At 44.2% G+C, this 14,437-nt stretch overlaps 1 protein-coding gene across 1 annotated transcript in view; it reads left to right on the forward strand.

Moving 5' to 3' along the window:
- The first annotated feature begins 9,357 nt into the window (after nt 1-9,357).
- Nucleotides 9,358-14,437, forward strand: part of DIXDC1 (DIX domain containing 1) — a 14,905-nt gene continuing 9,825 nt past the window's right edge. Inside the window, exons 1-3 of the mRNA XM_010282244.1 lie at nt 9,358-9,380; nt 11,711-11,823; nt 13,295-13,443. Of these exons, the coding sequence (XP_010280546.1) occupies nt 9,358-9,380; nt 11,711-11,823; nt 13,295-13,443 (285 nt within the window). The remainder of the gene's footprint in view (nt 9,381-11,710; nt 11,824-13,294; nt 13,444-14,437) is intronic.

Raw genomic sequence — 14,437 nt, forward strand, 5'->3', positions numbered from 1 at the left:
CCTGCTGCATCGGCAGAATAATGGGAAGCTTAGTGAAAAGGGAGGTAATCTCATAAATGGATCAGTTTGTTTACCTTCTATGTACCACACCAGAACTGCCCAAAGGGATTCCAGTGTTACCAGTGCTCCTACTAGCCATGGAAGTGCTACTGAGAGGTGGATGGAAAGGGTCATGTGTATCTGCTTTTTGCCTTTCAGTGACTTACGCCAGATGGGTCCTCACACTGACCAGAAGCCTGAGTTTAAGTTTCCTGGGTCTTCCCCTTGTGGCAACACATACAGCTATATGAAACAGCATCCAGTATGACCTGCTGGAAAGGCAGTGTTCCTTGCTGTCAGGTCTTGCAGGTGTTAAGTGCTGTGGCGAGCCAGCTTCTACATGTACAGAAATAGACATTGGGCCATTAGAAATGCTGATGCAGCTCCCAGGAAATGGAGGAAGGGGGCTGTACAACAGGGTGTTTCTTCCCTGTTGCATGAACAAGCATGAAGAAGTGAGCTATGCTGGGAGTGTTAAGGAGGGAGGCTGTTGTGTCTTCCAGGAAATCTGTCCTTGTTGTTTCTTTTGGTAGATGGTAGATGGCATAGTTTAGTGGGAAATAACACAGCGTTTCTTGCTTCTGCATTGTGGGTTTTCTACTTTCTTGATATGTGGAAGAAAATAGTGTGGATGGGACACTAAATGCTGTGAGCGAGCCTATTTTGGCACCAAAAAAAAATGAAGAGGTGACAGCATTGGTTTGGCATCAACTTAGATTAAATGTAATGTAAAGCTCTGTTCTCAGCTGTGCTTAGATCATGAGTCCTGTCCTGCTGCCTGCATGCTCTTCCTGTCCTGGCGTGGAGTGAGCTGCATCACAGTGTACAGTGAAGTCAGGGTTCAGGAGGCTTTGGGATGAGACTATTGGTGTTTGTTTTCAAGGGCAAAACACAGTATCTGTGAAGATGAAAGAGAAAAGTGAAAGCTGTGCAGCTTCCCCCTGAAATGGCAATGATGTGCAAACGTTTTGCTTTCTATTTTCAGCAACAACTACAGGCATATGTGGCCTGGGTGAATTCCCAGCTGAAGAAGAAGCCAGCCATAAAGCCAGTCCAAGACCTGAGACAAGATCTCCGAGATGGAGTCATTCTTGCTTTCCTTATTGAGATTGTAGGTCAGTAATGCCAGATGGCACCATTTTTCATCTTGAAGTTTTAGATCTTGTGTAGAAGAGGTTGCCCTTGGCTCTGACATCTGTCAGGCATACTGGCAGATGTTAATGACGGTATCAGAGCTTGCAGGATGGGGGGAGGAGTGACTTTAAGAGAAAACAACCATAAAGCAAATCATAAATGCAATTCTATTGAAGTCCTTATGTATAAGCAGACAGTTGCAAGAGATGTACTAGAACCTGTCAGGGACCATATTAACTCCCACAGGTTTGGAATGGAGTTAGGAAAGGATTTACCTTGTAGAGGAATGGTGTAAGTGCGTGTCATTTTTGAAAGAGTGACACACTTGCTGAGATAATCCCTTTTCCCCTGGGTTCAACTTCATTCCCGAATTCTCTACCTTCTCTCCCTGAGCAGCGCAGTGGGTCAGGGAATGGGGGTTTCAGTCAGTTCATCACATGTTGTCTCTGCCACTCACACTCTTCCCCTGCTCCAGTGTGGGGTCCCTTCCAGGGGAGACAGTCCTCCACGAACTTCTCCGACATGGGCCCTTCCCACAGGCTGCAGTTCTTCATGAACTGCTCCAGCATGGGTCCTTTGCATAGAGTGCAGTCCTTTAGCAACAGACTGCTCCAGCATGGGTCCCCTGTGGGGTGTCAAGTCCTGCCAGCAAACTTGCTGCTATGTGGGCTCCTCTCTCCATGGGTCCCACAGGTCCTGCCAGGAGCCTGCTTCAGCTCCAGCTTCCCATGGGGTCACAGCCTCCTTCAGGCACATCCACCTGCTTTGGTGTGGGGTCCTCCACAGGCTGCAGGCGCAGATCTGCTCCAGTGTGGAGCTCCATGGGTTGCAGAGGCACAGCCTGCCTCGCCATAGGCTTCACCATGGGCTGCAGGAGAATCTCTGCTTCCCTGCCTGGAGCACATCCTCCCTCTCCTTCACTGACCTTGGTGTCTGCAGAGTTGTTTCTCTGACATAGTCTCACTCCTGTCTCCTGGCTGCTGTTGTGCAAGCAGTTTTTACCCCTTCTTAAATATGTTATCACAGAGGTGCTACCAACATTGCTGATTGGCTCAGCCTTGCCCAGCGGTGGATGCATCTTGGAGCCAGCTGCAACTGGCACTGTCAGACATGGGGGACGCTTCTAGCATCTTCTCACTGAAGCCACCCTTGTAACCACTCTGTTATCAAAAATCTTGCCACGTAAACCTGATACAGTCTCCAACCTAGTTATTCTTGGTACCAGATACCTTATAAGCAGGACAAGAAGCTATGTGTGCCTCTTGTGGTACCCAGACAAGAGATAAGATCAGGTCTACATGTGTAGCAATTGCTGTGACAGCGCCAAGTGGTTCAGTTCTTCACTAATGAAGTTTTTTCACCCCTTTAGCTGGTGAGAAGTTGAATGGCATTCAGGTCAACCCCACCAGCCCGCAGGAGATGAGGGAAAATGTGGACAAGGTCTTACAGTTTGTGGCATCAAAAAAGATCCGCATGCATCAGACTTCAGCAAAAGGTATGTGCTCCTGGCAGTCGCCACAGATACGTCTATCTGTTGAAGGCCTGTTTCTGTGTTTGCTTCATATCAAACAGACAATGTATTGGTTTGTGGGAGAGTGTTGCGTTTTTTCCTCCTGTGGTTTAGTAACAGGTTTTGGGTTGAATGATACTGTGTTCTTGACTGCTTTTGGTAGCAGCACAGTGCGCAGATGCAAAAGTGCCTTTTCTCTTCCTATTGAGCAGTCAGAAGATCAAGTAATGGTGTAATGAGGAATGCAGACTCAGAATCTTTCACTAAAAGGACATGTAAACCTGGTACTGTGAAATGAGCCATGGGAAAAATATTTCTCGTCCACTGGAAGCCTGTGATGCTGTTTTGCATGGCCTGTAAAAAAGGAGGAGACCCAATATGCAAAATCACATGTCTATGGCATGGTTTAGTCAGATATCACAAGGATTTCTGGGGCATGTGTGTAGATCTATGGGATAGAAGACAGGCCCTGACCCTTACTGTTTGATGACTATACTGAGAGGGGATACAGTTCCGACTGGCTGTGGCCCTTCAGATGAGAAAGAGGGGAATAATGCTGAGACAGACTACATGGAGTGCATGACCCTTGTTGTTAGCAGAAGAGTAGAAGCTGTTGGTTTATAGGCCTTAGTGAGAGGCTTAGAATTTAAATATAGGGTAATGAGTACTGTTCTCACAGTACTGCTACTGGCAGATTGGAGGCTGCACTGTTTCTTTCAGTAATGTTGCAAGTTGTCTTATGAGGTCATGACTATAGAAATGACAGCAGTATTGGTAAGTGTCTTACAGAAGCAAAAGTATCAACCTGAATATGCAATGAAATGATGTCATGTGGTCATAGGATAGGATACAGGCACCAGACTCTGGGACACATGCTCTAGAGCTCTGGTCATAGTTCTGACATTGACTTACACAAACTTCTGGCTTCATGTTCTCCACAAATGACATAGAGGTAATAGTCACTGTGACTTATTTTGGCTATTTCTAATTTTTCAGATACTAAAGCAACTAATAACCAGCCTTTATGCCTCCAGCACTTATGATTTTTATTTTCTTTTAGTCTATCTTTGGTATTTGGAAACCCTATTCCTATTACTTTAATGGACTTTGAGAGTATCTCAGTTGAATGAATTGTTTTGAGAAATCCTAGTCTGAAAGAATGGCTGATCTTTGCAGTGAAGTTGAGATTAATGTTTGAGCTAGTCTGTATGCTGGGGGAAAGGCCTAGTGTGATATTTTTTAAAACTGACTGGTTAACATTTGCAAGGTGCTACAAACAGTTTATGGTACAAGATGCTATTGCTAAAGAAATACATTGCTGTTCTTTGGTCTTTAGTATTAAAAAAAAAAAAGCAAACCCCATGTGCTAATTGAAGTGACTGCTAGTACAGTGGTAGTCTTCAGTGAGCATTCAGTAATTATCATGTGCTGTCACATAACCTACTGGATTGTTAGCTGGAAATGGCCATAGAGGGAAGGCTGAGGTCTGTTAAAAGCATTTAAACTTGTGGTATGTAGGTGGCAGTCAGTTTGCTCTGTATAAAACAAGCAGAGCTAAGCATCAGTGCTGTAATGCAGTCCTTTTTGCATAGTCCTTGTTTACTGGCATGGTCCCATTGGGTTTAATTATATTCATGCTTGTTGGTCAGATACAGCTGTTGTGGGACTTAATCTTAATGGCATTGTCCTTGGTTTTATTTGCATTTTGCAGATATTGTTGATGGGAACTTGAAATCTATCATGAGGCTGATCCTGGCCTTAGCTGCTCATTTCAAACCAGGCTCTGGGAGAGCAATGAATCATAGCCCTGCTGGCATGGTGGGGAAGAGCTTGTCAGCATCGTCCGCCAGTCACAGGCCTCGCTCAGCTGCTGCAGTGGCCCAAGGGGCGGTAGCTGCTCTGGCAGATGTTCGTCAAGATGTCTTGCAATCCGGCCGGGATGTTTTCCGGCACAGACAGAGGTAATGAGTTTTCCCTGGTTATGTGAGGTCAGGTCATGTTAGCAGGTGGACGTAATTTCTTTTAAAATAGATGCCTCTTTATCCTGATGATTGCTGGTGTAAGATAGCTCTCCTATTGTGCGGACACAAACTGCTGCAGTCTCACTGAAACCTAAATAGATAGTGGCTTAATAAAGGGGAGTACTGACCTAGCCTGGCTGCCTCATGATGAAGACTACAGGTATCCCAGGTTCTTTTCAGGTTTTACAGCAAAATAGCTGCTGGGTCTGTGTTATCTCAGTGGAAAAGAACAGTTCTTCATGGCCAAGGCAGAGGCAACTCTGCTGCCTCATTTTCCCCATTTCATGCTGAGCACAGTGCCCTTTCCTGGTACTGTCTACTTGGAGCCTTTCTCATTTCAAGTGAAACAAAAGTAAGGTCTTAACTACAGGTACTGGTTACAGATCTGGGAGCAGTTACTTCTAGGATTGAGGCATTGAGCCTTTGGTACAAGTCCATTCTGTTTTGCATTGCTGTTCATCCCAGTGTTATGCTTACTGCTATATAGGCAGATGCAGAGTGTTGTGTGCTGTTAATCAGCTGATGCAGTCTACCATGAAGTGGAGGAGTTCTGGTGATAATGAAGGGAGATGATCCATATGCAGAAGGAATGTGTAATTCTGAAAAGCACATTTAACACTTGCAAAAGGTGCTATGTGGATTATAATAATAATAGTAATGACATTTAAATGGAAGCCAGATAGTGGTCTATTGAGGGTTTAGTTTTACACAGCTGAAGGTCATTTGCCCATATTATATTGGCTCAAGGGAGTACCCATGAAGCAATTTGGAAATGAGGTTGAAATGGTATATTTTGTTGAAAAATTAAATTGTAAAGTTTTCTTTTGCAAAGGCCTTGGGCCAGGAGTTCTTCAGAAAAGCCAATGTTTGTGCTATTTGCAGATTCTGTTCTTTTCCTTGCCTCCCCAGAGCTTTTGTAGTTTTCTAGTCACAGAATTAGGGATGAGTTTAAAAGGGGAGGGCCTGTTTGCCTGTGTTTCCCTCACACCAAGAAGATGGGATGGAGCTCCCTGATAGGAGAATTTTCTTAATTGGCAGTTTTCTAGCTGTCCCCTCCTTCTTACCTTCCATGCATTAGTTTTACTACCCTCCTTCTGGGAGACAAGATTTCTGCTCCTATCAGTCAGGTGAGGCTTCCCTCATTCTATGATTATTATTTCCAGAAATAGCAGCATGGATGAGGAGATTGAAAACCCCTACTGGAGTGTCCGGGCACTGGTGCAGCAGTATGAAGGGCAGCAGAACATGCCATTGGAGTCCCATCCTTCCAGGTAAGGAACTTTATGGCTAACGTGTGTACCATTGTGGTCCTTTGTCTGGCATTCCCTAAAGTGCCCTTTCTTATCACTGTGATCTGGTTAGCTCTGATAGAAAAGAGTTGATTCCCAGCATATAGTCTCCTGCCTGATGTAGAGAATGAAGCAGTGGCTTACTGCCATTTCTTCCACAGATAAAAATAGATCTCATTCATGATGTGATCACATAGATAAGAGCTAGGAACTTCTGAGTTACAGTTTTCTAAAGCTCTGGAGTGTACCACAGTGAGACCATGGGAACAGGATTAGGAAAGACACAGCTAGATTTTACTGGGAACCTGAATGTACAGGTGGAACTTTTTGAGGGAGTGCTGACATGAGGGATGCTGAAATGGAGTTTGTGGCCTGCTTCACAGAAAGGAAGGGGAAGAATAGCTCAGGTGCAAGGGATGAATATTTCATGAGCTGATGGAAAAGGTGTGTAGGAAAGGAACTTAAACCAACAAACCTCATGCCTTGCAGAGAGATAGAGATGAGGGGGCATGTGGATTTCAACAGCAGTTACAGGAACACACCAGTCCTTATTCCAGATATATGGTCCCGGGGGATCTGCAGCTGTGTCTTCATTGCCATTGTGCCCTCATCCATCACCTTTAACTGTCTCTAGATTTACAGTTATCTGATTTACCCCTCCACCCCCAGACTTCCACCTTCAATATGAAGTACAGCATTTAAATATGTTAGTGAAAAATCTCCTGCATACTGCTGTAAGGCCTGAAAGTCAGAGTTCAGTATGGTTTCCACTGGAGGTGACTTCCCCTTTGAAAGTAGGACATGGATCCTGAGAAGTATGTGCTCTTTGCTATAAACAACCTGCAGCCTTGACTGGGGTTCTTGACTGCACAAGTTAAGCAAGGTCAAGCTGGTGCAGGTAGAGTCTTTCTAAGCAAATGGAACCTATAGAAGACAGGATTGGTTAGAATGGCAGCATATAATACATTTCAAATAGGAGGTGCCACAACTTGCAGCTGTGAACCTGAGCAGTGTATGCCTGTTACAACATATTACACTGTCGCCTTACAAGCTTTTCTTACTACTCTTTTCTTTGGGGTGGAAGTCAAAACTCTCGCCCCAATTTACTTGAGCAGTGGAGGTAACAGGGAAGACACATGGCTGTGTTGTTTTTTTTCATGGATATAGGAGAGAGAGTGTAGCTGAAGGGGTTTTTGAAGAGAAACTGTACTATGGTGGGGGAGCTGATCCAGCACGGATAGTTTCATAGTAAAGGACAGCCTTTCCCTTTTTCCCCAGAGAACAAGAAACTAGCTTGAAGACAAAGGACTGTGTAACTGAACATACTAGCTCTCCCTCTGGATATGATGCTTTGCTCCATTTAATCTCTTCAGGACAGAGCTGCATGGGCATGGCTGCAGCTCTGATTCACAGTTTCCTGTCCCCATTGTAAGACTCAACTCTGCTTTGTTGTCTCTTGTCCTGCCTGGGCTGCTCTATGAGAGTGCCTCAGCTAGCCTCCCCCGTCCCTGATTTGTGCAAGAGTGAGGGGGTTCATTTTCCTAAGACAGATTGCCACCGACAGTTTCTCAGCAGGCAGGATGTCTCCACAGGAATTTTCAGGGCACTTTTGATGCTCCATAGTACAAAGAGGCCCCTGTGTACCTGAGAATTAAGGTCACTTGGCCCAACAGAGGAGAAAAAAAATACAGTAGTTTGCACTTATCCCCCAAATTTGCTGTGTACCATCGTGAGGTCATCTTTATAAATACAGATATACACATTTGGAAGATTGTGGAAATGCTATGTGAGCCAGTATTGGACCACTGCCTCCACATGATGTCAGTAGAGAGCGTACTGTCGAAGCTGTCATTGCAGAGGAGGTGTAAAAATGCTGGTCTTGGCAACAGGATTTCATGGCTAATACCACAGGACTTTGGTGTTGACTCTTGAACCGTGATCTCAGTAGGACAGGGAGTGAAACAGGCTGCTCCCTCCACTCATTCTTCAGTTTCAGGTAGCTGTAGTATTTTATGTGTATTCTCCTACCTTATAACTGATTGTCAGACAACTGCTGTTTGCTCATATGTGGCTGTATTTTGGTAGTGAGTGAAAATTTCTCTGCACATACTGAATCACTTTGTTGTGTTTTTTGGTTTTTCTCCATAATGTCATGAGTTCTTGTACCATATGGTAATGGTGATATTATTGCTAATAGAGCATAATGTGGTGAGAAGCTTTACATATAAGTGATCAGTGACCTACCCAAAGAAATTGTGAGCAATCTGACCTCCAGTTCCTGGGGATGTCTTCTGCTAACACCAGGCTTTATGATGAAAACAAGATGCTTGTTTCTCTTTCCTTCCGGAGAGAAATGTACTAGCTTAGTTATGAGAACTGGCTGGGAGAAACAAGTGACTTTTTTTATTAGAGAGAGATGTGGTTATTAACTGCAGCAACCCCCTCCATGTAATTGTGCTGCTGTCGTGTCTGTCCCAGGGCAGCATCCCCTGCCTAGCATCAGCTTGTTTCTGTATTAACTCTTCAGTAAGAGAGCTCACAGCCTGAGTAACAGAATTCCCAGAGACAAAAGCTCTAATAAGCAAAGGCAATTGAAATGATTCATGGAAAATTTGCCAAAATCAGATGGATTCCCAGGCCACTGAGCCCCTCACCCATCCATCTCCCTTTCCCCTCCCCTTCCACCAACCTTCCCTCCCCCACTCTGAGGCAGGCATCTCAGAGAAAAGGCTCTGCCTTGCACAGCTTGTGTGACAGCAGGAGAGAGAGGGAGCTGGAGATAGCGAGGAAAAGGAAGCGGTGCATAGTGCTGGGAAGTGCTGCATGCCATCTTTCGAGACCGCATTGAAGCCTGGAATAGCAGCGAACCTACTGCTTGCAGGAGCATCTTCTCTTGGCTGTTTTTTGGCATCTGCAGCAGGTGCGTGGAGTCTAAAGAGGGCAGAATGGTATGAGAAACACCACTGGCAATCCAGATCGCAGTCCTTGTGATGAAAACAACTGGGTGTGCAGCTGACCAAAATGCAGCAGCAAGAGACAAATAACCTGAGAGGAAAACCAGAAAAAGCAAAACCCAGGCTGCAGAATTCCCTGACTCTGGAATCAAATTACATGTGTGTGGGCTGCTGATCTGCCATCTGACACTTTCTTGCAAAGACCCTGAGGGGTTTTTTTTATTTCTGCTGTGAATCTTTCGGCTAATGTGAAGAGATTTGGCCTGCAAATATTTCTCCAGTAGTTTGACAGGAGCTGGCATCTTCTGCACTGAATTCTGAGCATGGGAAGGGACAAGACATGTCTGTAGCCAGAATCCAGAGGCTCCCTGGGAAACGGATTCCGTGAGGCGAAAGGTTAAAGTGGGATCATGGGAGGGAAGCAGGTCAAATGGTGAGCAATTGTTGCCATTGTAATTTGAAACAGCAGGGATGGGATGTTTATTAAAATTATGAGAATTCGGACTTAGCACTGGGGCTCTTGCCCTAAAGCCTTGACTATGCAGGCACTGGCAACTCTGGGACTAAGTGGAGAAAGGATATGGGTTAAGAAACCAACTAGTAAAAGGAATAAAGTGGAACAGTTTGCATCATAAATCTGTCTTAAATAGCTTTAATTTCCCAGCACTTATTTCTGCATGATTTAATTGCGAATTGTTATGTACTTTAAAGAACAAATTACATCAGTGGATATTTCATACTCTTAGCAGGTTTGGTGACAGATACAAAAACCACAGAAATGTTTCCAGCATTAACTTGACAGCATACTGTGTGAAGCAACTTGACCTGCACTACTGCTTCATCTGAGTGCATCTCAGTGGCTCTTTCACTGTTTGGGATGGTTTCAGAGGTTGTCACTGATGCCATGTTGAACCCACTGGCCTTTTAAAATAGGGAAACTGCCTGGGAAGGAGACTGTGGACAAGGAATATCTAGCAAAAAAAAAAAATTTGTAAAACTGTTTATGTTGTGGAGACCTGTAGCGACCACTTAACCCATCTCCTGTCCCAGCTGGGATCCTTTGTATTTTCTTTGGGCTGTGGATCTAGTCCTGAGAGGAGCAGACTTTGGAAGAGGGGAATGGTATTTCAAGGCTATGTATCCCCTTGGCTTTTGTCCTGCTCATTCTTCTTTCCAGTTCCTTGTGCTTACCCATCTCTCAGTTTCACCACCTTCTTACCCAACAGTTGCTAATATTGTTTTGCTAGGACTGCCTCTCATTCTTTCATCTTCTGCATGGATGAGAACCACTAATGCACTTCTCAGTGGCCTTATCAGAATGATGGCACATTCAGAGTATCGGTGGAAAATATGTGGAGGAATATAAAGATCTGTTCCTAACAGGAATTAAAATCCCTCTCAGAGTTACTGGACATGTTAGATCAGCTGGGCTTCCTATTTGTACCTGTGCTGTTTGAAAGTTTCATCCTTTCCTCTGACCCTTATTGTATAATGCAAACCCAATAGTAGTCTCTGGGCTCCCAAACAATTATTTTAATTTTATGTTGTGCACCCGTTCAGCGACAAGCAGGAGCAGGGGGCTGGTGACAAACGTTGTGTATGAAATGCACCTAATCAGGGACTGTTGTAATGGAGTTAGCCTTCCTGAAGCTAAATCCTTGAGCAAAGCCAGATGGCCTGGTCCCATTTAACAGTTATGCACACCCTATTTGAGCAGGAAAGAACAGGTACCTAGCTGTTAGAGATCTCCATTAGAAGATGGTTATTCATTAGCTTAGTAAGTTGCATTCATCATTTTCTTTAACATGGTGAAAGTCCATTTAGTCTGGACCGTTAAAACCAGACTGCTTGAAGGTCTGTAATATAGATGAGAAGTAGGCCAGCACTGGCTGTGGGAGTGGACCAGACGGGAGCTGCTAGCAAGTAATTTCCATCTCTATTGCAAGGCTTTTCTGACTCTGTGAGAGCGCTATGGAATATATAGCAGCAGTGCTGGGAAGATGCGGAAGGCAAGCTGTCAAAGCCTCTTATTTTCCTAAACCTATTATATTATTTCCACACTGTTTTCTTTTTGTTCTCTGTCCTTTGTTTCTGTGTTGGGGAGAATGAAAAATTAACTCCTGCACACTTGCAGGGATTAGTTTCTGTGACTTTAGAGGTACATTGAATGGGTCAGTGAGCTTCAGCCACCTTTTTTATGTTGTCTGGGTGATGCATTTAGGAAGAATTTCTGAAAAAAGGTTGCTTGAACTTCAGTCAGCTGAGATGGCTCCACTGAAAATATGTGGGTACATTCAAGAAGTTTTAACCTAAGAACATGAGTGAGTGGTATCTTGCCCTTGGAATTTCAAGTTAGTGAAGTGGTGCTTTTGAAAGATGGAGCAAGAGATGAAGCAAGACAGGGTGGCTTTTTGTTCAGCTTGCAGTATGAGCATAAGGCTCGCAGTAAATTGTTTCTGAACAGACCTTCAGTAGAGTGTGGTCTTACCCCTGTGTGAGTGTATGTGAATTCTGTGGTGGCAGTCTCAAACTGGTATTCTGTTAAGGAAAATGAAGAGACACATTGTACTCTTACCAGTTAGCCTGCTATGACACTGATGTAGAGTGATGGAAAAGCTACATGCACAGTTTGGTTTATTAATAGCTTCTCTAGTATGCAGATAATGCTTAGTTTCAACAAGTCTGTCCGCATATTCACTTTTATCTTAGATGAGGATGATGTTGATCAGCACTAGAAGTAACTGTTTCTCCTTTTCTCTGCAGTCTTACGTCACCCAGTCCTATACATAGTGCAAAGAGCGAATCCACTGTAGCCCCATCAGAGGAGAAAGACAGATATGTGATCATCCACACTGAAGAAACAGAAACTAAACCAGGTACTTTGCAGGTATCTGTTCACATAAAACTAAATCACAAAACTTTTAACACTACAATAATGCCATAATATGGCAATGTCTGTGAGGCTTGCAAAATAATGCTTGGGAAAAGAAAAGGCGAAGGTTTAAGGGTCATATATAATTTTCACTGTAGGGTGAATGCTTTCATCACAGTTTCATTAGGCCATGTTGAAAAAAACCCCAAACATTTATAATTCCCTTAAAGAAAGAGTCCACATGGGTTTGTGAAGCCTGGGATGCATAATTTGACTTTGTGTAAGGGTCTGTGTTTACAGCACATCTCTACATAGGTTGAGTGGGCCTTTGCAAGGAATTGAACAGTTGTAGTATTGTTGTGGTGTTTGCATTGATAAGTCACTGCTGTATTGCCACAAATTCCCTGTGATAGGGTCAGTTTAGGGTCAGTTTACACTTAAAATTTTCATGCAGATTGAAGGAAAGATTTTTCAGAAGTTCCTGAAGTGATTTTTTTGTCTGTTTCTTTTACTTCTCATGAATGCAGCCTAATAATAACTTTCTGGTTAGCATCCATCCCAAGAGTAAATGACAGCAAAGCTCTTCTAGAAGATGCTTTGCTGCCTCAGCCAGTGTAGTCCTGCTTCCATGCTCCTTTGAAAGTATTTGACAGACTATCTTAGTGGCTAAAGTAGCTGGCAGACTGTGGCTCTTCCTTAAATTCTTAGCAGTGCTGTGTCGGCTTGCTGCCCACACAGTAGGATATTGCACCTGTATGTCTACGGATGCACCGCAGCTTGTATTGGCCGGTTTCACTTTTGGTCAACTAGCTAACAAGCAGTGCTATGATTATTCATCATCAAACCTCACCCCTTCTTAGGGAAGAAAAAAACCTCTATATTCCTGGGCCAGCCAGTAGGTGATAGTTAACCAGGGATCCAGCTTATGCTGTGAGGATCAGGAAAGGCATGCAAGGCTATTAAACTTGCTATTAAAAGTCTTTTTCAGAATCAGGTATGTTGTCCACCTTGAGAAAGCCATCTTATTTGACAAGTAGAAATACTGTTTAATGTTGCCTTCAGTGGGTCCTTGGTGCACCCTCTGACACTAAGACATGCTCTTCAAATCCCACAGTTGCTTTTCTCCCCTTAGGTATTTTCTACCACAGGCGGTGCAGTGCTGGTACAGTGCGTTGCACCGTGATGTGCTTTGAAATTGCCAGTACTGAAGAATCAGATGCAGCAAAGTTAACAAAGGGGAAAGATGCTTATCTTTGATAGATATGTATGCAGGAAAGCTTCCTTTGCATAAAGAATGAGGCATAAATCCTTGAGATTAGTCAAGATGTCACACCTGTAACAACTTCCTTGATACTGGCTAGAAGACATGCTCGTTTGTTAGTGATAGTTAGTGTGGACAGCAGGCAGTTATTGTGTGGTGCAAGTCTTTTCTGGACTCCTCTGTCATGACCACATTCATCTGCTCGCTATTCCAGAAGAGACAGAATCTCATTTCCAGCCTGAGTGGCAAGCAGGGAACTCTGAGTCATACTTGGAGAATTCATGGGAGGAGAAGCTTTTGGAACAACAGGATCATTTGGAAAAGGAAATGGAAGAAGCGAAGAAGATGATTTCAGGTTTGCAGGTAATAGATTTTCTTCTCAGACAGCGTTCCCTTTCACATGCATTTCTTTTCCCACCAGCTGTAGGTCAAGAGAGGCTATCTTGCAGCTGAGACACTGGCCTGGAACTCGAGAGAGAGGAATAAGAGTTCTGGTCCAGTGAGGTGGTTTGGGGGTGATTGTGCAAGAAGTCAGTTGGTCTCTTGGATCACCTGGGTTAAACAGGGACAGTGGCTCTTCCCTGTGCCTCACCCTGTAAGATGAGTCCCTTCAGGGAAGAGTTCCTCAGGAATGAGGAAGTATTTCTGATAGTCTGTATTGGGGTATATTGGCTGGAGGCAGAGAAGACCTTACCCAGCAACAGAATGCTACTGACTAAGTACTCTGACATCTTCCTTTCTGGCAATGTTTACGCTCTGGCTCTCCTGGCTCCTGCAACTGTGGTTTGGTGCTGGTTACCTTTTTCAGAATGGGGGATGCCAAAACTGTCCTTTCCAATGTCCCAGATGCAATTTAGAAGACAGCTGGATCCAACCACAGTCTTGCTTGGGGCAGAGTATGCCTGTCCCCCATGTCTGTGTAGCATGCTTAACCAAGAGAGCCCAGGGGAGGAAGAAAGATGGCTGCAACTTCCTCAGCCCCAGTATATTTACCAGGGTTTCAAAGAAAGGATTTTAACATCAGTCTGTGCAATTCAGACACAACCTTTTATTTTTCTTAGCTCAGGCTTCTCCAAAACTTGGTGTTGACATGATTTGAGGCTTTTACTCATTTGGGGTGGGGGGGGGGGGGAAAATTGTATTGCTGTGAAGACTGAAGATCAGTGATATTCACTAATAGTAATTTAGGTGGACTGTGAGAGGGCAAAGGGCATGCTGAATGCAGGTAAGAATGGAACCACTGTAGAGAATCTAACACAAAGCCTGTGTGTAGAAGGTGATTATGTCTGTGTTGTCTTTTGGTTGGAGTCCAGATGCTAGCTGGGTTCATTGGCTTTGTGGCCCGTCCCTGGGTGGG

This window comes from Phaethon lepturus, unplaced genomic scaffold (genome assembly GCF_000687285.1).
Source record: "Phaethon lepturus isolate BGI_N335 unplaced genomic scaffold, ASM68728v1 scaffold3982, whole genome shotgun sequence".
Taxonomy (NCBI): Eukaryota; Metazoa; Chordata; class Aves; order Phaethontiformes; family Phaethontidae; genus Phaethon; species Phaethon lepturus.